We start from the raw sequence: 24,162 nt of genomic DNA on the forward strand, positions 1-24,162 counted from the left end.
ATGTAGCTTTATCTAGTTTATTCAGACCCCCTGCTATCTCTTCCTAGATCCGCCACTGGGCCGTGCATCTTGTATAATTAACTTCTCTAAATGTCGTGAGATCGTTGGAGAATTAGGTGTGCCACATCATCGGTTATTTTTGCAAAAAGGCCCCCACACTTTGTGTTAATTGTGCACCGGTTCCCGCCGCTATCGTCCGTTCGATCGCGTGCTAGTTATGAGTAAATATTACGAGATCCCTATGTTTTGGGACTACTTTCACGTAATAACAGGTTTTGAGATTTTTCTTTTTTACATAACACACAATTGAGGCTACTTGTATGTATCACTTAACCGGGAACATATTCTGTCGACGGGGGATACCCGTAGACCGGATATAAAGGGTATTAGGGTACGCTGGTACGAGGATCTACGTAATACGACATCAAGCAAACAAGAAACAAGGATTATACTAGTTCAGGCCCCTTGATAGGTAATAGCCCTAATTCAGTTGATATGGAATTATATGGTGGAAACCATAGATTATAAAGGGAATAACAAAACTCGATGATACCGACGAGACCGTAGTCGAGTTGGTCCGACTAGATCACCCGGCGACTTGGCTCCTGTGGGCTTCGACTTCGTAGGCTGTGGTGGTTGTGTTGGCAGTGAGATTCAATGCCTTAGGTCCTCCCGGGGGTCCCTTTTATACTGCGGGTCAGTTGATCTCCAAGTAGAACTCGGAGATATCAGACCCCACACGATACAGTGACGACCCAGTTCAGTCCGAGTAGGACTCCTTCCATCCGTAGACTCCGTTTCTATTACGTGATGAATTTCCTTAACGTGTACAGGAAACATCCGTATACGCGCAGGTATACCGTATCAGTATACGGCATATATCCAGAGGTAGAGGGTATACCTTATCCGTAACGCTGACATAGAAAATATTCTATGCACACAAACATCCCGCGCACACTCCATGCACACCAACTAGCAAATGTCACGAAAACTTCTAGAAAAAAATGGACATTTACTCCTAATTGTGCTACACATATCTGAAAAGTCTCATATTCTAATTTATTATATTTTAGCCGTAGCGAAAAGGTGAAAAATCTGACAGTTTAAAGGGTAAAAATATGTCAGAATTTTGTCTTTTTTGTTACAGCTAAAATATAATGAATTTGAAGATAAGATTTCACACATAGGTGTAATACTATTGGAAGTATGTGTCCAATTTTTCCTAGAACTTTCTATGATATTAGCTAGTTGGTGTGGATGGAGTGTCCACAGGAAGTTTGTGTGCATATGTTATGTTCCCCGCTTAACCCACCACTGTTACTCTACCGTTAACCCTGGGTTTCCGTGTCCAACTTTGACTGTCCGTCTTATATGAAATTTTTTTATAATTCGTATTTTCATTATTATTAGATGATAAAACATGATTAATATTTTATGCGTGATTTGTCTTTTTAATTTTTTTCATAAATTTTTCAAATAAGACGGACGGTCAAACGTTGGGCACGAAAACCAGAGTTTGTCTTTTTTTGGGACGGAGAGAGTAGGAGTAAGTCGGGAGCTCCAAGTCGCATGTTTCGTGGAAAAAAAACTTCAAAACACGTGGTTCTGTGAAACTAGTTTTCCAAAACCTAGGGTTATATGATATTTGCTCAAGAGTAAATTACACAAAACCCAAGGTATTGTGGTTCAAGCTGTATCACAGGAAGGCCTTGTTCAGTTTATTGGGTTTTACCCCAAAGGGAATCCCTCCCGTCTCACTCAAACCCTGTGGGGGATGAATCCCCTTGCTTCTCCTAATCCCTCTCCTAAAACCTCTATATGGTTTAGGACCGGGAAAGCATCACCACAAGTTATCCCATATGGCCATATGCATCTACTCAACATCACATATACTGATATACACGAATTAATCATACTCATCAGCACATATACACACAATTAATCATACTCATCAGCACACAGACACATAATTAATCGCTTGCCCATCTGAACATAATTAGTTCACAAGATTGACAGATCTGACAAGAACTATCCATGCACGTCTAATGATTTAATCACATAAGCAGTAAAATGAGTAGACATGTCTCAGTTAAAAGGTAGAAGTATCAGTCAAAAATTCAATCATATAAGATCCAACACCAATGCTTGCTCCAAAGGATGTCTTCACCCTGAACAGAAGTGCTAAAAAAACAAAGAAAAGAAGTGTTCTTCCTGCATGTACAAACCAGAAAGCCACACATGCTTGCTCTCAAGAATGTCATTATATGCCTTTCATATAAAGAGAAACAAATAACCAACAGAAGCCTGAGTGAAAAGGATAAGCAATAGTTAATAAGTAAAATCTAATATCTTTATCAAACAAAGAATTTGAGTTGCATTCAATATATTACTACGGAAACATGCTTAGTGATGCATGATTTCTTTTCTTTAAGAAATGGTAGGATCTCTTCATGTCTGAAATTGAACCTAAAATCAATCCAACATACTACCAGGATAATTATCAATTTTTGATCTGGACAAAAATTGAAAGATTCAACATATAATTATCTACTGAGGTAATTAATTTATTCTTAGACATATCTATAAAGATACACTCTATATATTAAAAAAGGATCAAGATAGATGCCACCACTGCTGTTGCCGCGAGCGAAGAGACACCCAGGAAACCCTAGGACACCAGAGAGAAGAGGGGAAGGAAGAAGGAAGTTTACCGGTGAGAAGTTAGCCACTGAAGGGGACAACCGCCGGAGGGGAGGCACCGCATCGCCGTCGCCTCCTAGTCGCGTCATCGCCTTTCAGTAGTTGTGGCGCCGCCGCAGCGTGTTGCGCTTGCGCGTCGCCTCCCGGCTCCCGTTGTGAGGATTTTTTTTTTTCCACACCTCAGGAGAAGCTGATTTTTTTCCCGGGTTGGGGTGAGGTAGCACACTGATTGGGTTTAACCGAACACGTATTTTCTTGTGGGCCGGCATTGAATCCGCGTTGGGCTGATCCACGGGATTGCAGCCCAACCCCAGTCATTCCCGGACCAACCGAACAAGGCCGAAACATATCAAACCGAGCCGGGAATTGGAAACGAATCCGATCCGTACCAGTGGTGTTCATCCAAGTATTCGAGTCGTGTTCACTGTTGAGGCGCACGCGCGCGCGTCTCCCTTAATTATCACAACCCACTCCCAGCTTGAAATCTGCATCGTGATTCGATCCGTTCTTCTTCCCTGCACTAGTGCAAGGTCGTCGTCGAGATCGATCGATCCATGGAGGAGGAGTGGGGGGTGCCCTACCCGGACTGTGTCTTGGACAACGCCGGCGCTGGCTTCGTGGGCGGCGCCGCCGCCGGCACGCTCGCCCACCTGTTCACGGGCCTCCGCGACTTCCCCTGCGGCCGCCACCTCGCCGGCGCCGCCCAGGCCGTCCGCGACGGCGCCCCCTGCCTCGCCACCCGCTGGGCCGCCCGCCTCGCCGTCTACAGCGCCGCCTGCCACGCCCTGTCGTCGGCGACCGACAGGCACGACGACCCGCTCGTCTCCGTCGCCGCCGGCGCCGCCACGGGGGCCGTCGCCCGCTTGCGCCACGGCCCGCTCGCCGTGGGCCGCGCCGCGCTCGTCGGCGCCGCCACGTTGGCCGCCGTGGAGCTCATGATCAGGGATAGCGTGGAAGAGCACGACGATGACAAGCCCCGTAGAAACCAGCGGCCTTTGCCGGCGAAGACCAAGGAGGATGACGTCATCCTGCGGATAACGCCGGCGATTGACCATTTCCCGGTGCCTGACCCATTTATTGCTGCCTCTAGAGGTAGCCTCCTCCGGTTTCGGGGTTAAATTTGTTAGTGCTATATATAATTATATATACATACTTAGAAAAAGAATGTTACTAATAAAGCTCACTCGTCTAATAATTTAATTAGTTGGAAGTTATACAAGATTCAATCATATTGGCTGTTCATTTCATTCCCGATTGTTTTCCAATGTATTAATATTCATTTGTGTTTTACCTTTTGATTCTTTTTTTTCAAAAAACACTATATAGTTGTAAATTAGAAAAATAATTTAAGCATTTTCTTCCCATTTATCCCTAGTCCAGCCACCCATGCCGCCTTCTCATGCGGATGGATCCGCGAGGGCCCCTACCCTCCTCCGCCATGCTAGTACGCGTGAGTACCTGGTCTATCTGAACAAAAACGGAGGGAGAAAAACTTCGAAAATGCTCAGCCCCGGGTGACCGACGGGAGTGGAGCAGGAACGGGTGCTCCACCCCCTCCCCTACGTGCGCACATTCCCTTGGCCCCACCATGTGTCTTAAAAAAATATTTCACCTAGTGTACTCACAATGTTTCACTATATATAGATCTAAAGTTGCAGTGAATTAAAATATTCTTTTGCAACAAATCACCCACATATTTTGGAAACCCTCTATTTAGAGAATTCGTTTAATTTTTTGTTCCACAAAAAAATGTTTCACCTAGTGTACTCATAATGTTTCATTATGTATGGATCAAATGTTGCAGTGAACTGAAACATTCTTCGCTATTTGCTGAAATATTGTTTTTATATAAGGTGAAAAACACCCGATTTAAAGGACTGAAACATTTTTGATCTACTTAGTGAAATAATTCCGATATACTTGGTGGAACATCGTGCAACATTTAAAAATAATTCAATAATAAGCTAAAATGTTTTTCGTCGGAATATATTCATGTGTGGTCTTGTTTTAAAGATTTAATTGCAACAAATTTAATGGTGCAATTGGATCATGATTTGGATAAATAATTTAAGGGCATCTTCGGATTACAGTATTTTCAAAGGATTTTTGAAGGAATAATGTTGACATGGATTTTTTCCTTTCCTATCATTTGGAAGGCACAAACAGGTCATGGGAAAAGCTAAGGAAAGATTCCTTTGCTGCTGATTACAAAGGAAAAACATTGGAAAAATAACATCCACTCCGACCTCATTTTTGTTTTCCTTCGCGTAAGACCGAGGTAATCAAGCAGTAAACAAGAACTTTTACGAATACGAGCAAAGCAACTGAGCAAGAACTCTGAAGGATAGGAATAAGAAGCAATCCAATTAGAAAAAAAAAACAAGGGGAAGAAGCAACTCGAGGTTGCCAGCTGCTCGAGCTTGTGATGGCCATGGCGGCAGCTCGCTCCTGCTGCGCGGCCGTGCGAGCTCGTCGGCCAACCGCCGTCTCGCTTGCTCCCCCCGGTACGTAGCTCAGCTGCGCGCGCGAGCTTGCTCTGCCAACCATCGAGCCCGCCATCCCTGTTGATTTTGTTTGTTTGCTGCTCCCCATGCCTCTGAAAGATTGGGGAAAAGGATGATGCGGTGAAGAGGATAAGGCTTTCCTGTCTAGAGAGTACTCGAGAATAGTGACTAGATAGAAAATAGTATTCTGTTGCTTAATTAGATTATAATCTACATGGTTAATTACTCTTGACAGTAAAATTCCTATGTGGTATATATATTCCTGTATTCCGAATGCTTTCTATCATCAAATTCCTTAGTTTTTCAATCCTCCGTTTTCCATATGAAATCCTATGCTATTCCTGTGTTTTTCCTATTCCTGCATTTTTCCTATCCTGTGTTCCGAATAAGCCCTAAGAGAAAAAAACAGTTTAAAGTGGTTTTGCACGCATGCGTGCATGACGTCAACGCCCGATTTTTGCACGCCTTGATCGGGTGCCCGATGGGGAGGGGGGTAAAATCAGGCGCTGACATCATACTGACGTCAACGCCACGCATGCGTGCAAAAGCACTTTAAACTATTTTTTCTCTTAAATTATTTATCCAAATCATGATCTGATTGCACCATTAAATTCGTTGCAATGAAATCTTCAAAACAAGACCACACATGGATATATTCCAACGAAAAAACATTTTAGCTTATTATTGAATTATTTTTAAATGTTGTACGATGTTCCACTAGGTATATTGGAATTGTTTTACTAAGTAGATTCAAAATGTTTCAAACGTTTAAATCGGACATTGTTTCACCTTATATAAAAACAATGTTTCAGCAAATAGCGAGAGAATGTTTCAGTTCATTGCAACATTTGATCCATACATAGTGAAACATTATAAGTACACTAGGTGAAATATTTTTCGTGGAACAAAAAATGAAACGAATTCCCTTAATAGAGGTTTTCCAAAATATGCATGTGATTTGTTGTAAAAGAATGTTTTGTTAACTGCAACATTAGATCTATACATAGTGAAACATTCTGAGTACAATAGGTGAAACATTTTTTGTGGAACAAAAAATAAAACGAATTCCCTTAATAGAGGGTTTCCAAAAATATGTGGATGATTTGTTGCAAAAGAATATTTTAATTTACTGCAATATTAGATCTATACATAATAAAAAATTGTGAGTACACTAGGTGAAACATTTTTTTGAGACACATGTCAGGTAGGGGCAGGACATATGGTGGGGCCATGAGGACACGTGCGCGTCAGGGGAGAGCGCCCGATTTTGCTCCCCCCCTGGCTGGTCGTCCGAGACGAAGGATTTTCGTCAACATTTGTAAAAGAAATACTGTGTGTTGTACAATTTTCCCTGTAAATTTTGCAATAATACACTTAGTAACAACGATATATTGGTTGATTGATTTATTGGCTACGATCTATGTCAATAGTACTAATTTTGTTGAAATCGCATATGAACTAGGTAGAATATTTTTTATGATCATTCATTTCACAGACATGTAATAGATGCGCATATACGCACTCGAGTTGGAAAAGTGTTAAATATCTTTTTATAATGTAGTAGTGTCATTTTTCTAGTAGTAAGGCCTTTCTTTCAAAGGTTAGTTGGATACATGCCACTACAATCTTTACAATTTTTACGAATTTGAAGTATAACTTTATTGTTATTTGACATAGGAAAAAGTCCAAACTACCCCCTAAACTATTGGGTGAGTACGAATTGCTCCCCTAAACCTTAAAATCAGACATCTATCACTCTCAAATCTTAATACCGCATGAAAAACAACTTAACTTAATCCAAAGTGGTTTTAGTCCTACGTGGCAGTCCAGACAGCAATTTGTTTTTTTAAAAAAAAATATTAATGGGACCCTACATGCCATACTCTCCCGTTCTCCATCTTTTTCCCCTCTCACCTTTCTATCTATTCCTCAATCTCTCTTTGCAGCCGTCTCCGGCAGCTGATGAAGTCCACCTCCCCCTGCCTCCACCCTCCTAGTCGACGAAGCAGCGGCCAGGCTCGGCAAGCAATGAGTCGGAGGAAGCAACAACTAGCGAAGCAGAGGTGGACTAGGCTCCGCAAGCAGCGAGCCGGAGATGGAGGGCGACGAGGAATGGCGTGGGGTCCTGGGCGACAGTGGATCTAGAGCAGTTGATGGTGCGGCCCACCAGATCGACGACGAGAGACGCCTCCGCTACTCGCCGCCCTCAGCCGCCTCCGCCGCTTGCCACCCTTACCCCGCTGCTGTGTAACGCTGCCTCCATGGGAGATGCGGTCGACTGGCATCGTTCTCGCGTCCGCCGCCCAGCTTTTCTCCCGGTGCCTCCCGCCATAGTGCCCTGTTGGCGATGCGCCCTCCCGGGCGTCGTCGTGCTCAATGCCGCCCGCCTCACCCCCTGCCCCCAGCGCAATTGCCGACAGAGAGAGAAAAGATAGAGTTGTAGTATATGATAAGTGGGGCCCATTTTTTTATATTTTTTGCCTAATTGGATTGCCATGTTGGTGCCATGTAGGACCAAAATCGCCTGCAAAACTGCTGGGTGGATACGGTATTAATAGTTGAGGATGAAAGATGTCTAGTCTTAGGGTTTATCAGGGTAATTCATACTCACCCAATAGTTCAGGGGAGTAAGTCAGACTTTTTTCTTTAACATATGTCACTACTAACCCTTTAAACCTATTTTCTACATTTTTTTTTACTAAATTACCCCTTCTCCTCTTCCTTCACCCTCTTCTATTTCCACTCATCTTCCTCCCCATCTCTCTGTGAATCTGTTTCCCGAAGCACGGGCGGTGGAGAGGCCTGGCCACGCGACAAGGTGCGTGGAGGCGGAGGCCTAGACAGGCCCCCGGCGGCCGGTGCACACGGAGCTGGCAAGATGGTGCCACGTGCATATATAACAACCCATGTGGTAGTTTGGTAGTTGTAGGATGGTTTTTAAAAATAGTTTTTTTAATCGTCCAGCACCCCCCCCCCCCCGAGGTACCACCGAGGTACGAAATCTGGACCGTTCGTTCGAATTGATCTAACGGCTAGGATTGCATGGTACCTCGCGGTACCATTTTTCTCCTTGGCGCAGTACCGCTTTGGCAGTAGAGGTGGAAGGGTAGTTTAGTCTTTGAACATTAGCACGATCTGCACCGCATCGCAAAATGCCCTCTGCGCCGCCGCGTTCAGCTCTCTGCCGCGCCGCCGCGCCACCGTCGGGCTCCGCCGCGCCGCCGCGTCGTGCTCAGCCGCGGAATTTGACTTAAGGCGCCGGCGAGGAAGTCGCGGAGGCTGGGGTTGGAGAGGCGGGTGACCTCGAAGGTAAGCAACTCATGGTGCTTGGACGCCACTGGCGGCACCTCCACCTTCGGCAGACGGTGGAACGTCATGGCCGGGTTGGCCGCGGTGACGCCGGTGAGGAAAGCCCCCGTTGCACCGGTGTTGCTGTATGGTGGGTCGACGACGACGACGGTGACGGCGAGGCCGCGGGCGGCGAACACCTTGCCGAACTCGATCATGGAGACCAGGTGGCCCATGCACGCCGCTGCTTCATGCTCAGCCGCGTCGCCGCGTCGGGCTCCACCATGCCGCCGAATCATGCTCTGCCGCTTCGCCTTGTTCACCTCTCTGCCGCGCCGCCACATCGGGTTTGTCTGTTCCTTCTCTATTCCGATCCTACCCCCGCTTAATCAACGGCTGGATTAGTTTTGGTACTGCGCGGTACCTGTACCTCACGGTACAAAACGCAGGATGGTAACAACACTCTTTTAAAAATTAAGGGAGTTCTTGTTTTTGTATGTTACTACAGTATATACTAGTATAAAGGTAAATGAAAATTTCTCATCAAAATTAAGAGTGGTTGCATAATTTTACGAAAAATAAGAGGGGTTGCTGTCAGGTGTGATGCTTCATCTTACTGCTTGGCTGGATCATCGGAGAGGAATGAATGGTTCCGTGCTTTCTACTTCTACTGAACTCGTATTGTGTATAAGTGCATCACGCACGCAAGTAAGTAAAGTACGTACTTACACAGGAATATGTACGTACGTACGTACGGCAGATGGAGAAGGATGCATATGCGATCGATGAGGTTGGCGTTCGTGTTGAAAAAACGTGCCAACTGGTTGGTTGAGGAATATCAAAATCCTTGTCCACTTTGTAAGCCAGGGATAGTCGTACCGCCAAACAGAAGTATGATGGAAAAGCAAGTAACAGAATCTAATGACATCAATTATAATCACGTCAGGTATAGAGCGAGCGGTAGCAGATCGAGTATCCATGACACGATCCATCGATCTCGCGTTGGCCTGGCCTGACCGTAATCTATGGTATTTTGACATCCAATGATCACCAATTTGATTGTTTTATTATTTTAAATCTTCAGTACTAATATAAAGTGATTGATGAAGAAAACAAATTTGATAGTCATATATACATGTCGTCGGTGGCTGCAGAGGCGGTGATCGATCAAACGTTGCAACTGGCGGAACAGATGCCGCGCACCTTACACGAACGAAAAATTGGCAAAATGTTCCGCCGTCGCTATCGCAAACACACCCTCTTCTCTCCTGGTTCGATCGATGAGGTGAGCGCGCGAGATCTCCGGCGTCCCTTTCCCTCCGTCACCATCAACCACGGTTGCTTCGCCCAGCCGCGATGCCGCAGCCGCAGGCCGTCCAAATCATCAGCTTCACAGACCAGCCAGACGAGTGTGCAGAGCGAGCGCCATGCCCGCATATGCACGGGACGAACCCAAGATTCACGGCATGTTAACCATGTCGGAGAGGTGGCGCTGAGCCATCACCCCTTCCGTCATGCAATGAGTCCTCCTCAAGAAACCCAACCGACGATCAATCCATCGAGGTGTGACGCGCCATCTCGCCGCTCGGTGGCTTCTTCTTCTTCTACCTTCTCCTCCCTCTTCCTGGCCAGCCAGTGCACGCCTTCTCATTCAATTCCCTGCTCACCTCGATCGAGTAGCTGCTGCTGCTGTGCTAGCTTGCTCGCCGGCCGGTGAGGTCGACGATGGAGCTGCACAGATGCTCTCTCCTCGCTCTGCTCCTCGCCGTGACATGCTCGGTTGCAGGTTAATTACTTCTTCGATCTTCTTGCCCATTATTCCTAATTAAATTATACTTTTGCTGTTGATTAATCAATCATGCATGTGTGTGTGCTTGCAGTGGCGTATGATCCGCTGGACCCGAAGGGGAACATCACGATAAAGTGGGACGTGATATCGTGGACGCCCGACGGGTACGTGGCGATGGTGACGATGAGCAACTACCAGATGTACCGGCAGATCCTGGCGCCCGGGTGGACAGTGGGGTGGTCGTGGGCCAAGAAGGAGGTCATCTGGTCCATCGTGGGGGCCCAGGCCACCGAGCAGGGCGACTGCTCCAAGTTCAAGGGCGGCATCCCCCACAGCTGCAAGCGCACCCCGGCCATCGTCGACCTCCTCCCCGGCGTCCCCTACAACCAGCAGATCGCCAACTGCTGCAAGGCCGGCGTCGTCTCCGCCTACGGCCAGGACCCCGCCGGATCCGTCTCCGCCTTCCAGGTCTCCGTCGGCCTCGCCGGCACCACCAACAAGACCGTCAAGCTACCCACCAACTTCACCCTCGCCGGCCCGGGACCCGGGTACACGTGTGGCCCGGCCACCATCGTCCCTTCCACCGTCTACCTCACCCCGGACCGGCGCCGCCGCACCCAGGCGCTCATGACGTGGACCGTCACCTGCACCTACTCCCAGCAGCTGGCGTCGCGCTACCCGACCTGCTGCGTCTCCTTCTCCTCCTTCTACAACAGCACCATCGTGCCGTGCGCCAGGTGCGCCTGCGGGTGCGGCCACGACGGCTACCGCGGCAACGGCGGCGGCGGGAAGAACGCCCGCGCCGGCGACGGACGCAGCAGACGCAACAGCGGCGGCGGCGGAGGGCACAGCGGCGGCACCGAGTGCATCATGGGCGACTCGAAGCGGGCGCTGTCGGCGGGGGTGAACACGCCGCGCAAGGACGGGGCGCCGCTGCTGCAGTGCACGTCGCACATGTGCCCGATCCGCGTGCACTGGCACGTCAAGCTCAACTACAAGGACTACTGGCGCGCCAAGATCGCCATCACAAACTTCAACTACCGCATGAACTACACCCAGTGGACGCTCGTCGCCCAGCACCCCAACCTCAACAACGTCACCGAGGTCTTCAGCTTCCAGTACAAGCCCCTCCTCCCCTACGGCAACATCAGTAAGCTCTCTACCACAACCTCTTATTCCTCCTCTCCGACATCGTTCTCGCTTTCATATCTATACCTGTACTAATTGGACGACACCACGGCCATGGTATATTGCAGACGACACCGGCATGTTCTACGGGCTCAAGTTCTACAACGACCTGCTCATGGAGGCAGGGCCGTTCGGCAACGTGCAGTCGGAGGTGCTGATGCGAAAGGACTACAACACCTTCACCTTCAGCCAGGGCTGGGCGTTCCCGCGCAAGATCTACTTCAACGGCGACGAGTGCAAGATGCCGCCGCCGGACTCCTACCCCTACCTACCCAACTCCGCTCCGATCGGGCCGCCGCGTTCCGTGGCCGCCGCCGCCTCGGCGATCTTGGTGGTGCTCCTCCTGGTGGCATGATCAGAAAAATGTCCCCTTTTGCTTTGTCTTCTTGATAATTCCCACATGTTTGGAGAGCAGTGTAGGTAGGGGCATTTTGGTCTATTCATACTGGATATTCAGTCAAAGAGGAAATCTGTGATATTGTGTTAACTTTGAAATTGCCTGATAGATCTCCATAATGTACAACACAATCAGGCTGGAAGAGTTTTGGTCAGTCCCCAGTTAGGCCAGCCCTGAGAAATCACACCACAAACTTTTCTGCAAATTCTGTTGTGACTACAAATATGTATGCAGGTATTGACCTTGAATTGAGAGGAAAAAAGAAACAATTTCCACATTTACTGACCAACTACAAAATGCAATTTCTTGCAATCAGATGAGATGGCAAACATTTCTCTAGACAATTAATGTTGGGACTTGGGGTTCTCAATTAGTCTTCACACTTCAGACCAAGAATACACACCATCAGAATGTACAACCCAAACTTTAATGATTTCGAGGAACCTAAACTTACAACCTAAATCAAACGCGAATTAGCTTTTCATGCAAGAGCACACCCTAAACTTCCAAAAGACTCAGTATGTCAACAGCCAATGCCCAATGTGGTCAGCACTTTCCACAGTTTTTGTCTAAAACTAGGTGGTTGTGCAAGAATGCTAATGTTCCACAAACCAGGAATGACATGAGAAGGAATACAGTCCTAAATCTAGGAGTAGAAGAGGGGGGTAACCATGGGTACAGATCTGGTGAAGGCATGACACAACTTTCGCCATTGAAGTATATGCGCCTTGGAAAAGCCCAACCCTTGTCAAAGGTGAAGGTTGACCGGTCCTTCCGGAATAGAAGCTCGGATTGGACATTTCCATCTGGCCCAGCCACCATAAGCAGGTCGTTGTAGTACTTGACACCCCACATCATTGCAGTGTCATCTGAAGCAAAAGATTAATCGTTAGCCAAAATATTTCACATTAAAATTGTCAAACTTACTCAGAAGTTGAAGCAAATACTCACTTATTACTCCATAGGGGTTCAAAGATTTGTAGTTGAAGCTGAAAACAGTAGAGACGTTTTCAAAATTTGGGTGTTGAACTACTAAGTTCCACTGCGAGTAGTTCATCCGGTAATTCCAATTTGTGATTGTGACCTTAACCCTCCAATAGTCCCTGTAATTGAGCTTAACATGCCAATGCACTCTTATTGGGCACATGTGTGGTGTGCATTGAACTAGAGGAGTCAAGCTGCCCTTGCCAGGTCCATTCACCACAGACGCCAAATAAGGCGAATTACCCCTACCAACGAAAATACATAGAAGAAATCAGAAGTGGGAAATTAGTTTGTTAATCCATAGACTTCCTAAAGCAACAGTGCTTACTCCACACAGCTTCCTGGCTTCTTATTCTGGCAGCCACACGCACATTTCGGGCAGTTAACTATTGTCTCATTGTAAAACGATGAAAGTGAAACACAACAAGTTGGAGCTCTTTGAGCAACAAACTGCGAATATGTGCATGTCACATTCCAAGTCACTGCAAAAAAAGGAAGAAAGGGTGTCATAATTGTGACGCCAGAAAGACAAAAAACACTGAAATGACTTACCATGAGCTTGAGTTGTTCTTCTGCCATCCAGTGAAATGAACCTAGTAGGAGGTTTCACTTCTTGCGCTAATCCGCAACTATATCCTGGACCTGGGGCCTTTAGAGTGAAGTTCTTCGGCGCTTTTACTGTCTTATTGCTAGTCCCAGAATGTCCAACAGTGATCTGAAATGATGCTACTGCGTTTAGTGGGTCCTGCACCCATGAGGTAAGCACTCCTCCTTTGCAACAATTTCCAAACTGCATGTTGTAAGGCGCCCCAGGAACTAAGTCGACAACTCTCGGATCCCTCTTGCAGCAGTGCGGTATATTTGCTTTGAATGCCGAGCAATCACCTTGTTCTGTGGCCTGCCCACCAGCCATGGACCAAATGATCTCTTTCTTTGCCCAAGCCCACCCAAGACTCCAACCAGGCGCTTGGATATGACGGTACTTCTGGAAGTTGTATATGGTAACAACAGCCTACGGGAAGTACATTATACAAGACATCAAGAACAAGTAAACATCTCTTAGAAGCTGTTAAGTTACCAATCATTTAAGAAAGAGGTGTCCATGAAACAAAAAAAAAACAGAGAGTTATAGCTAAATGATGCACAAATCTGTCTTGCCCACTATCAAAATGTAACTAGAAGAATAACTTGCATTTGTTTATTTGGGGTTCTATAGGATGCAAAGTAGAACTATAAACAAGAGAAAAACACAAAATAAAGGTTCCTTGCTGTAAAGTGAATTTCAGAGAGATGTCTAGAGCAATTGAGATCACATCAGGGTTTTATAGTAAATTACCATGCATGACTTAACACTATTGGTAAATGGTAGTTTCAGACACATAATCTCGTGAACTTTTTTTAGATGAAAGGCTCAAAGAGCCCCAGCTTATGTTGAAAGCTGACAATCTAGTGAACTTACAACATAGCCATCTGGGGTCCACTGTGTGATGTCCCACTTGATTGTGATATTCCCATTTGGATCGAGAGGATCATATGCTTCTGCAGAGAGACAGGCAAATTTCACAACAAAAAAAAATGTATAATATATCACAAAGTAAAAGCAAATAAATGTGGCTACCCTGCAATTTGCAAACCTGAAGTGCTACTTCGAATAACAGTTTACATAACTGGATTGACAAACTACCGCGATTGGGTCGAATTCGGCGCTTACATGATGCTAGACCAAAAGCATGCATTCAACTCTACATACATAATACGAAACCACGGGGAAGAACTCTGGAACTGCCCAATTCACATGTTCCACAGCCATCATAATTGTTCTTTTGCCTAACTACTTCCAGCACTCATGAAAGTTCTACCTTTGTTTCCTGGACTGAATAGGAAAAATGCTACATTTGTGGGGAGCAGAGTTCTAACTTCATACAACATAATAATTACATAAACAGATCAATAAATACGAAATTGGTAAACTGCTATAGCAACATTTGCTCTGATTTTTTCTTGCCACGAAGTACCAACTCCTGGACTTGGACTAATAATATGGAACTCTATGAAACAGAGTTGACACAGAGTAACAGAGCCCAGAATCAGAGCACAAAGGCCATGGTAGGACAACATTGTTTGGACAGTTAACAAACAAACACAATACCTGCATGGCCACATGCCCAAAAAAGGCTAATGTTCTAACTAGATTCTTTAAAACGAGAGGTGTACTACTAGTCACAATGGAACGGTATAAACCGCAGCCCTTTTGTGTGTTCCACCACCCGTGTCCACGAAATAAAACTTGAGTAGTACACCGCAGCCACGATTTCACGTGATTCCAACCGCAGATATAATTATCTATTACTAGGATTCTTATTCCTGACTCAAGATTCAGGAAACATTCCTTCTTATGAATCAAGACAGCAATTTTTTTCCTTTTAATTTTTTTTTTGTCTTTCGAGAGGAGAAACCATGCGAGCATCGCAGCAAGGCCAACTTGAGGAAGGGTGAAATGTGTGAGCTCAAAACAAAATGGCGCCATTTCGAAGGAATCTTGGACTGAAAACATTCACAAAAACGCTATAATTTTTTTTCCCAAAAAGAAGCATCAACCTTTGACTGCAAAACAACACGCATTAAGCAAGCAGGTGACTCCAAGGTCCAAGCCTCCCAAGCCCAGAAATATCAGAGTTTTTTTACCCTCCGAGAAGAATAAAAAAAAAGGAGAAAATATGGCATATTTATTCTCTAAACTCCTGTAACAAAAAACCGATCCGTTAGACAGGTAGGAGTAGTAAAGCGAAGCAGTAGCACTGACCTGCAAATGGCACCATCAGCAGCAGAGACGACACGCCGGCGAGCAGCGCAATGGCGGCCGCACCCAGGAGAAACCTCGCCATGGCCGATGCCTCTCTCTCTCTCTCTCTCTCCACTCCCAAAGAGAAAGAGGGACTCCCTTCTTGTTGCTTGGTCTTTTCAGCGTCCTCCTCTCCTTCTTCAACTTCTTCTTCCCCAAACCGCCCCTCCCATTTATTTTTTTTCTCCCGGCGATTAAAACCGAAGTGCTCTCGCGGGAGGGGCGGGGCCGGGTGCACCTTTGTATCTGTGCGAGAAAGAAAGAAAGAAAAGAGAGAGAGAGAGAGAGAGAGAGAGAGAGAGAGGAGTGAGGCCTGCCTAGGAGAGCGCGTCAGACGCTGCAGCCAGCCACACAGCGAGCGAGCGAGAGAGGAGAGAGAAGAGAGAGAGAGCAAAGGCTGCAACGGTGCGAGCTGCTGTTGCTGCTACTGCGACTGCGACTACTGCTGCTTTACCTCTGTCAGTCAGACTCCGTGAGGAGAGAGAGAGACGGAGGTGGGCGAAGAGAGAGAAAAGAGGAGGAGGAGGAGGGGCATTGGCCATTGGTCTCTGTGCAGCAGGGGCAAGCATGCAGCTGGGAGCTTTCGAGTTTTTCGTGTTTCTTGGGTCTTTGTATTCAAGGATGGCCGTGTTGCAGTGCACTAGGCCGGGAGCATGTCCTCCCATAGTCCCATGCCATATGCCCTTCTTTTCCTCCGACTCCTTCACGCGCGCTGATGCATTCTTCATTTTTTTCTCTATACTCTGCCTAGTAAATCACGTCTATATACAGTAGACCTGTCTTTAGTTTCCCGTATTCTCAACTTTCTATCATATTATATCACATCAAAAACTTTTCTATACACATAAACTTTCAAATTTTTTTTTAAACTTTCAACTTTTTTCAAGAACTAAACACACCCTAGGAGGAGTATCCTAGACATCCTCCCTCCAAAATAAAAAAAAGCTAACCTAGTAGGTGAACCATGATTAATTATTTTAAATTTTAAAAATATATGAATATAGTTTTTTAAATAACTTAGCTATATAATATTTTTGACAAAAAATTAACGGCTCAGTAAACTGTCAGGCTTATAAGACTATCTATAAAACTATCGACAATTTTTTTTTGACTCAAAAACTTTTAAATATAACTATAGTATACCTCTAGTGTAATTAGTACATTGTAACTGAAATTTAACTATATGTAACTTGTCATAAAATAAACAAGAAAACAAAGCTGACTAGTTTGGCTAGCATCATTGGTTTTTATCCACAAGGATCCTAGGTCAATTATCGCCACATGTTTGTGCTGCCAATTTTTTCTCTCCATGCCGAGTACGAATCTTCACACTCATGACTCATCTGATATTTTCTTTGTCAGAAAATATGGCGAATGGCGATAGGTTTGTAGCAAATCCGTTTCTTATTTCTTTCTTGTATCACCGAACACAGTCTATGTATAGGAGTACGTACTACTAGTATATCGTACTAGGTTTTTTAAAAAGAAAATATATAATTTCGCGGGAAACTTATTGAGTAGTACTACTACCACTCCGTTTATGGCGGGAAAGAGAGAAGGAATCCAGAGAAAGATCACTGGGTTGGGAGACTTTAATAGGAGCATTTAAATGGTTTGGCATTTTTGGTATGAGAAAACTTTGAGCACCCGCAATGAAAAAAATAAGGTACTATCTATATGTATATCTCAGCAATAGATTAGATTAATAGTAAATCACCTCAATAGTATGTCTACATGGGTATCTATAGCGCTATAATACATTGCCTCGGTTTTTTTATAGACTATCTCCAGTTTAGTAGATAGATTTGTTCTCTCTCTTCATTTAATCTCTTTCAGGTAGAAAAATATGCTGACATGGATCTCTTATAGAGAGCCTATAGATTACCATTGTGGATGCTCTAAGAGGGTGTTTGGGAACTAGGGACTAAACTTTAGTCCCTCTCATAAAAATATAAAATATAAGTCCCTACCCTACTTATGTATTTGCCCAAAGACCCCCTAAAACTACGAGTATAGTACACGTACTCCATCCGGTAGTGGGGCCCGGGCTCCGGGGTTGGGCACGAACAGTTGCGCGCCCGATCCGGCCGTCGCCATATCGGTTCCTACGTGGCCTCGTGTGGGCCCCACCCACATGGAAGTGGTCTACAGTACCACTGACTACAACACTTGTCAAAGTCAAGACTCAAAACTCAAAAGAGGACAGACCTCAGCTCACTCATCATCAGCGTGTGTTCCAAGCTAAAATTAGAAGTTTGATTAAAATTTAAAGTTTGAAAAAAAAATTAGAAGTTTATATGGGTAGGAAAGTTTTAATGTGATAAAAAAATTAGAAGTTTGAAGAAAAAGTTAGGCCTGAGACTCTCGCGTCCTCCTGATCCAAATACTCCCTCGTGAATTTTCTGTGTCTAACGTTTAACTATTCATTTTATTTAAATTTTTTATTAATATTTTTTATTAATATTTTTTTATTATTAGATGATAAAATATTAATAGTACTTTATACGTGATTTAATTTTTATTTTTTATAAATTTTTTAAGTAAGACAGATGATCAAACATTAAATAGAAGTTAACGGCCGTACTTGAAATGGGACCGAGGGAGTACTCCCTCTAATTCTATTTTAACTGAAGATAGAGGCTAATATCTTTTCAATTGAAAAATTGACGTTTTGGCTCATCGCCGGTAGTACTAATACTACCTCCGTCCTAAAATAAGTGCAGTCATGAGTTTCAGCGCCCAAGATCGTCCGTCTTATTTGAAATTTTTTTATAATTAGCAATTTTGTTGTTATAAGATGATAAAACATGAATACTACTTTACTCGTGACTTATGTTTTTATTTTTTTTCAAAATTTTTTCAAATAAGATGAGTGGTCAAAGTTGGACGCGAAAAACCATGGCTGACGGAGGGATTAATTCATAATTTATGACAAGAAAAACTAAGGTTGTGTTCAGATGCAGGGGTGAAAAGTTTTGGCTTGTCACATTGGGTATACGGACACACGTTTGAAGTATTAAACGTAGTCTAATAACAAAATAAATTACAGATTCCGCCTGTAAACTACGAGATAAATTTATTAAGCCTAATTAATCTGTCATTAGCAAATATTTACTATAGCACCATATTGTCAAATCATGGCGCAATTAGGCTTAAAAGATTCGTCTCGCAATTTACACGCAATCTGTGTACGGAGTAATTAGTTTTTTATCTATATTTAATATTCTATACATATGTCTAAACATTCAATTTGATATGATAAAAGTTTTTACGGGGAACTAAACATGCCTAATTTGTCTGTAATAACTAGCTCATCGCCGAGGTATGAAATGTGGGGGCCAGAATGACTCTCACAAAGGATCCAATTTGACCCTTTTTTATCGGACTGGATGGCTGGAAATCCGTTCTAGATTCTGTCGCTAGCTGTTGGATGATGGCGAAACAACATGCAGATTAGCCTAGTACCAGTAGATTATTACTCCTGTACTACCAGTGCTGCTAGTGGTTAGGCTTAAAGGATTAGGGCAAATGCTATGACAAGAAAAGGAACATTAACGTAAAGTGTGCCAGGGGGCATGCGACAAGCACGTGCGGTTGATACTGCTTGGGAGTTGATTTCCTAATCTTCGATGAAACTATAAACTTTAGTAACTAATGATGGTTTCTGCTATTACTAATAGTGGTAACAAGTGGAGTAACATGGGGTTTTTTACTAGTAGTAGCGGAGGCCGACTGTTATTGCGCCGTCGGATTGATGGTAAAAATGAATATGGACCGTCGAATGGCAGCGGTAGAGGTGATGAAGGCGAGACATGTAGTAGTACAGGGTATTTGTTTCCTCGTGTTCCTTCATTAATTAATATCTTCACGGCGCCTCACCGCGCACGCCGCCCGCAACCGCAGGTGGCCCCGCCGCGCGCCGTGCGGTTTTGCAGCAGGCGGTGGGGCGGCGGCGGTCCCGCGCGCGCCGGCGCGGCCGGCCAGCGGGAAAGCGCGCTGGAACACATCGGGCCTCCGTTTTTTTCTCTCTGAAAAGGCGATGCTGCGAGATCTCGATTCTGGGAAGGGTCTTTCTTTCGAGGAACATGTTTTGGGTATTTGAACGAACGTTAGGTTTTTGATAGGGAAATGTAAGTTACAAGGTTTGACTTCTGCTTGTTAGAACTGTCAGCAAAAGGTAATTGGTCAAAGCGTTATTGTTTTTTTTTCGGGGAAAAGCGTTATTGTTTTTATATTGTTTGTACGATTTTCGTAAAAATTACTATCTCGATTATGGGAGTTTTTAGAAAAAAGATCGATTTGTGTGTTGTATGTACGTTGAATTTTGTTAGGGAAATGCAAGTTAGTACAAGGTTGATTATTTAGTATGTTCGTTAGAAGCTTCAATTCATGGATTCCGGTAGAATACACTAGGGGTGGGTATTCGGTCAGACCAAAAATTTCGGTCTCGGTCTTCGCTCTTTCGGTCAGTTCGATAATAGTGAAGACCGAATTTCAATAACAAAATATCAGTACCGGTAAATTTGGTCTCGGTCTCAATCCTGACCGAAATTTAGCAGCAGTTTCATATATGCAAAGAAATCATAGAAATTTTCAACACCAAAGTCAAAAAAAATCACAAGCACATCTGAGTAAAGACTCTTATTGGGTTACATGTCTAGAAGGAGTAGTAATGTGAAAAATAGAGTTTACTTCTATGGAACTGAGTGGATTGTAGGTTGCATTGGACATTTTTTAAGTTCGCTCTATTCGGTTAACCGAGGAGACTGAGACTGATCGAACAAAATTTGGTCTTTCGCTGTCTAGGACCGAATTTCTCAGGCTCGATCTTTTCTATTTGGTCTTTTTATGCCCACCCCTATAATATACTATTTACCTAGAGTCAAAACATAAATATTTTTTTCTCAAAATAGATCCTCAACGCTTTGTTATCGATAGGGATGAAAATGGTTAGAAACAAACCAATTTCATGACCATATTTTTCTTAAAAACGAAATGGAAAATGGTAAAGTCGGAAATGAAAACGATATCGGAAATATCAAAAACCAAAAACGGAACAATACGGATGGAAATATGTCGGTATAGATTAGAAACCGTTAACAAATACGGTAACATTAAACTATAAAAACACATATTCCAAAGTTTATGAATTTCCTTACATGCCATTGGAAAGTTATTATTTCCTTATATACCATCCAACGAAATTTTTTGTCCTTTATTGCCAGGTCAAACTACTTTGACCTTGTCAGTTTTTCAACAAACTGACAAAACTATCCTCGTGTGTTATTGCTTTTACTCGGCCATTATCAACATACACACTTGAGCATAATGGTTTCACCTTACAGTTGATCTGTCTTTTTTTTTTGCTAGTTATAGGGATGTTCCTTCGTTATTACAGTTATTAAAATTGTCCATTCATCACCTTCCGTCCTAAAAAGCAAACAATAAATTCAAGGAGAAAAAAATATATACATCGTGAAGCAGAGAAAACCACAACATATTTGCCGAGAAAAAAAAAGAGGAAGGCATGTATGCTCTTTTGTGAAGCAGAAAAAAATGTTGCAGGCCATTAAATATCAATTGTGTTTAGTCTTGTATCTGAGTGCAATACAATAGTTCTAATACTGTTCAATCTACATTTTTTTTTATTAAAAAATTACGGTCCGATGATGAGAAAGCAAATTTGTAATGACAAACACAAGAACGATTGCATAGTTGTAATGCCCTAATAATAATCCCCTAATTATATTTTATTAGCCCTAATTTCTTGACAAGACAAACATGATCAAAAGGCTGGATTTAATTCCTCGTCAAAGAACCATGAATCAGAGTGTCCTTGCAAATCACCAACCAGCATGCTTTGGAGTCTATTCAGATGATCATCTCAAGAAAAGGGATGAAAGTTACCTGCTAGGAATATTGATTTTATCCATCTCCCTGGTCTTAGTACCCAACAAGTTCTCTTCCTCCAATCTTCCTCCACCTAGGTTAACAGCACGATCATCGTTGGAGGCCATCATGCGAGAGATGGTTGGGGAACGCCGCCGCCGCCCGCGTGCGCGAGAAAGACGGAAGGTGCCGCGTCGCGTGTGTGGGAACAGGGAATGTGCGCTTCTGTTCTCCCGCGTGATCCTACCCTAATAGGCCACGCATTGACCTGGCAGGTGGGGCTAGCTGCTGATGTGGAGCAGGTTTGCCATGTCACTTGCCTTTGTGACACTTTCCCTCACTTAAACCTGTGGTATTATGTTAATTGGATTGAATGCACGGGGTTACTTGAGAAAATAAATAAAACCTGTGGTTATGTGTTACATTGGCCTCAAAACATGGGTTTTCTGAAATTCACTCATTAATATTTGATATATCAGTCAAAAAAATCAATTTCAAATTTGATCTTCGCAAGTTGTAACGAAAACAACAAATTTAATTGAAACTAGTATAGGTGTGCTCATAACCAAATTTGATTTTTTTTTAAATTTTTTGTAAAAGTGAAATTTAAACTTGCATATTTGTGTAGTGATATATCACATATTATTTCTATGTTATTAAAAAAATATATTTTTGTAATTATTTGGATGACATGCAAAGAAACGAGTGGACACCTATACTAAAAGGGTATTATTGTACTTTTACATTCTTATTACATAAGATGATGACATAGATGGCATATGGGGGAAGAATAAGTTCAATCAGCGGCATATAAAGGAATAACAACTTTTCGATGGCATATAAGAAAACTCGTGAACTTTAAGTGACATTTAAGAAATTTTCTCTTAGCTTTACCTAAGTATGCTACACGTATAAATAAATTCATGTTATACTATATAAATTATAAATTAACTCCATTTTAACCATGCACTCAAGTTAGGGATTTGATTGAAGAGTCAATCAATTTCTAAACGGTGGGTCAATTAGAGACATACCCTTAAATTAAATATCAACATATTTAGAAACACAATAATTACTACTCCCTCCGTTTCAGGTTATAAGACGTTTTGACTTAGGTCAAAGTCAAATAGTTTTAAGTTTGACTAAGTTTATAGACAAATATAGTAATATTTATAATACTAAATTAATTTTGTCAAATCAATAATTGAATATATTTTCCTAATAAATTAGTTTTGGGTTGAAAATATTACTACTTTTTTTCCTACAAGCTTGGTCAAACTTAAAGCAGATTGACTTTGACCAAAGTCAAAACGTCTTATAACCTAAAACGGAGGGAGTATATTATAAGAAAGGGTAATTTCCACAAAAATACGGTAAATAAGGAAATGATCGGTATAATAGCAAAACCATTTCCGTTTCCATTTCTATTTTCGATTCGATCGATTACCATTTCCATATGGCTTGGCTGGTAGAAAGTCGGAAACGAACATCGGTTGGCCGGGAATTTCCATTACCGTTTTCAGCCCTAGTTAACTAGGATCTGTTTGTAAGAAAAATATTTACATTTTTTAACTCATTCATTTTTTTTACATGTAGGTCCTTGTATTGGTCTTCTTGGCGCCAACCCCTTCACATCACCGACTTAACTACTGGAGATGCAAGGGTTTCGGGGCCAGTATCATTGGTACAGAGACATGAATCCCGACGCTAATGACCTTGGCATTGAGAAAAAAGTTTCATTCTCACAATACGTTTTTATTATAAGAGTCTTTGTAAAATAAGTTTTCAACAAAAGGGTCAAGTGTAAAAAGTCCAAAACATGCCAAGTCAATTGAACATGTAGTGATAAAACATGGTGGAGCTAGCGATGTCGTCAAGCCCGAATGACTAATAATGTTTTTCAGTGATCGACTAATTTTTATAAGTGTTCACGGCTATCGATAGAGGAGATGACATCGACGGAGCATTGGTGGTCGTCTGACTTATCTAAGAGGTGGCTTCGCCGCTGCAAAAAACAAAAAATAGTGTTTATGTTCTTCCAGTGGTGTGTGTGTGTGTATACACACACAAACAAAAATTTCTAACTTGAACCACAAATATGGTCCACTCAACAATGTGACTATATGTCCCAAACACACCACATATGAATGTATAGCTTACATGACCATGCATCATGCATGTATAGATGGCCATAAGGGCCGAGGCCCGACGGCCCAGCCCAAGCACAACATGGCAAGATTGGTGTCGAGCTCGTGCTGGCCGGCTCGACAGTTGGGCCGTGCCTAGGTGTCACGCCTAGAAATTTAGCCCAAATTTCCAGACTATTTTGTGTATTAAATCCCTGTCCAGTACCAGCCAGGATACATAAAACGACAAGTAATATACTGTCCTAAACGTAAATAAAGCGTAAATACTTACAGAAGTGGCTCTTAGTCCTCACACCGAAACGAAAGCAGTAGCAGTGGAAAAAGGCGATCCTAGCGGGGCTTCAGCTCCACTCCACAGGCAAAACTCAACTGGGGTCTGAGCCTTGGTCCTCTAACTCCGTCTTCAGCTCAGCAGTGGAACAATAGCAAGGCTG

General features: G+C 43.5%; 2 protein-coding genes across 2 annotated transcripts; one reads left to right on the top strand and one right to left on the bottom strand.

Moving 5' to 3' along the window:
• The first annotated feature begins 9,912 nt into the window (after positions 1 to 9,912).
• On the top strand, positions 9,913 to 12,155 carry LOC4333114 (COBRA-like protein 5). Its single transcript, NM_001417680.1, has 3 exons — positions 9,913 to 10,278; positions 10,373 to 11,431; positions 11,538 to 12,155. Exons 1-3 carry the CDS (start codon positions 10,218 to 10,220, stop codon positions 11,822 to 11,824), a joined length of 1,407 nt encoding a protein of 468 aa, NP_001404609.1. The 5' UTR covers positions 9,913 to 10,217; the 3' UTR covers positions 11,825 to 12,155.
• LOC4333115 (COBRA-like protein 2) lies at positions 12,095 to 16,255 on the bottom strand. Its single transcript, NM_001417681.1, has 6 exons — positions 15,654 to 16,255; positions 14,310 to 14,389; positions 13,403 to 13,862; positions 13,179 to 13,332; positions 12,818 to 13,095; positions 12,095 to 12,735 (listed from the first exon to the last, which is right to left on the bottom strand). Exons 1-6 carry the CDS (start codon positions 15,733 to 15,735, stop codon positions 12,413 to 12,415), a joined length of 1,377 nt encoding a protein of 458 aa, NP_001404610.1. The 5' UTR covers positions 15,736 to 16,255; the 3' UTR covers positions 12,095 to 12,412.
• Between the last annotated feature and the right edge of the window lie 7,907 nt (positions 16,256 to 24,162).

The sequence above is a fragment of the Oryza sativa genome, chromosome 3 (genome assembly GCF_034140825.1).
Source record: "Oryza sativa Japonica Group chromosome 3, ASM3414082v1".
Classification (NCBI taxonomy): Eukaryota; Viridiplantae; Streptophyta; class Magnoliopsida; order Poales; family Poaceae; genus Oryza; species Oryza sativa.

What these genes read in the sequence shown, in the direction of transcription:
- LOC4333115 (NM_001417681.1), bottom strand. Translation starts at nt 15,735, where the DNA reads ATGGCGAGGTTTCTCCTGGGTGCGGCCGCCATTGCGCTGCTCGCCGGC. An exon ending in AAGCCAGGAAGCTGTGTGGA is followed by an intron (nt 13,096 to 13,178) that starts GTAAGCACTGTT and finishes TTTCGTTGGTAG; the next exon opens with GGGTAATTCGCCTTATTTGG. An exon ending in GAACCCCTATGGAGTAATAA is followed by an intron (nt 12,736 to 12,817) that starts GTGAGTATTTGC and finishes CTTTTGCTTCAG; the next exon opens with ATGACACTGCAATGATGTGG.
- LOC4333114 (NM_001417680.1), top strand. Translation starts at nt 10,218, where the DNA reads ATGGAGCTGCACAGATGCTCTCTCCTCGCTCTGCTCCTCGCCGTGACA. An exon ending in CGTGACATGCTCGGTTGCAG is followed by an intron (nt 10,279 to 10,372) that starts GTTAATTACTTC and finishes GTGTGCTTGCAG; the next exon opens with TGGCGTATGATCCGCTGGAC. An exon ending in CCTCCCCTACGGCAACATCA is followed by an intron (nt 11,432 to 11,537) that starts GTAAGCTCTCTA and finishes GGTATATTGCAG; the next exon opens with ACGACACCGGCATGTTCTAC.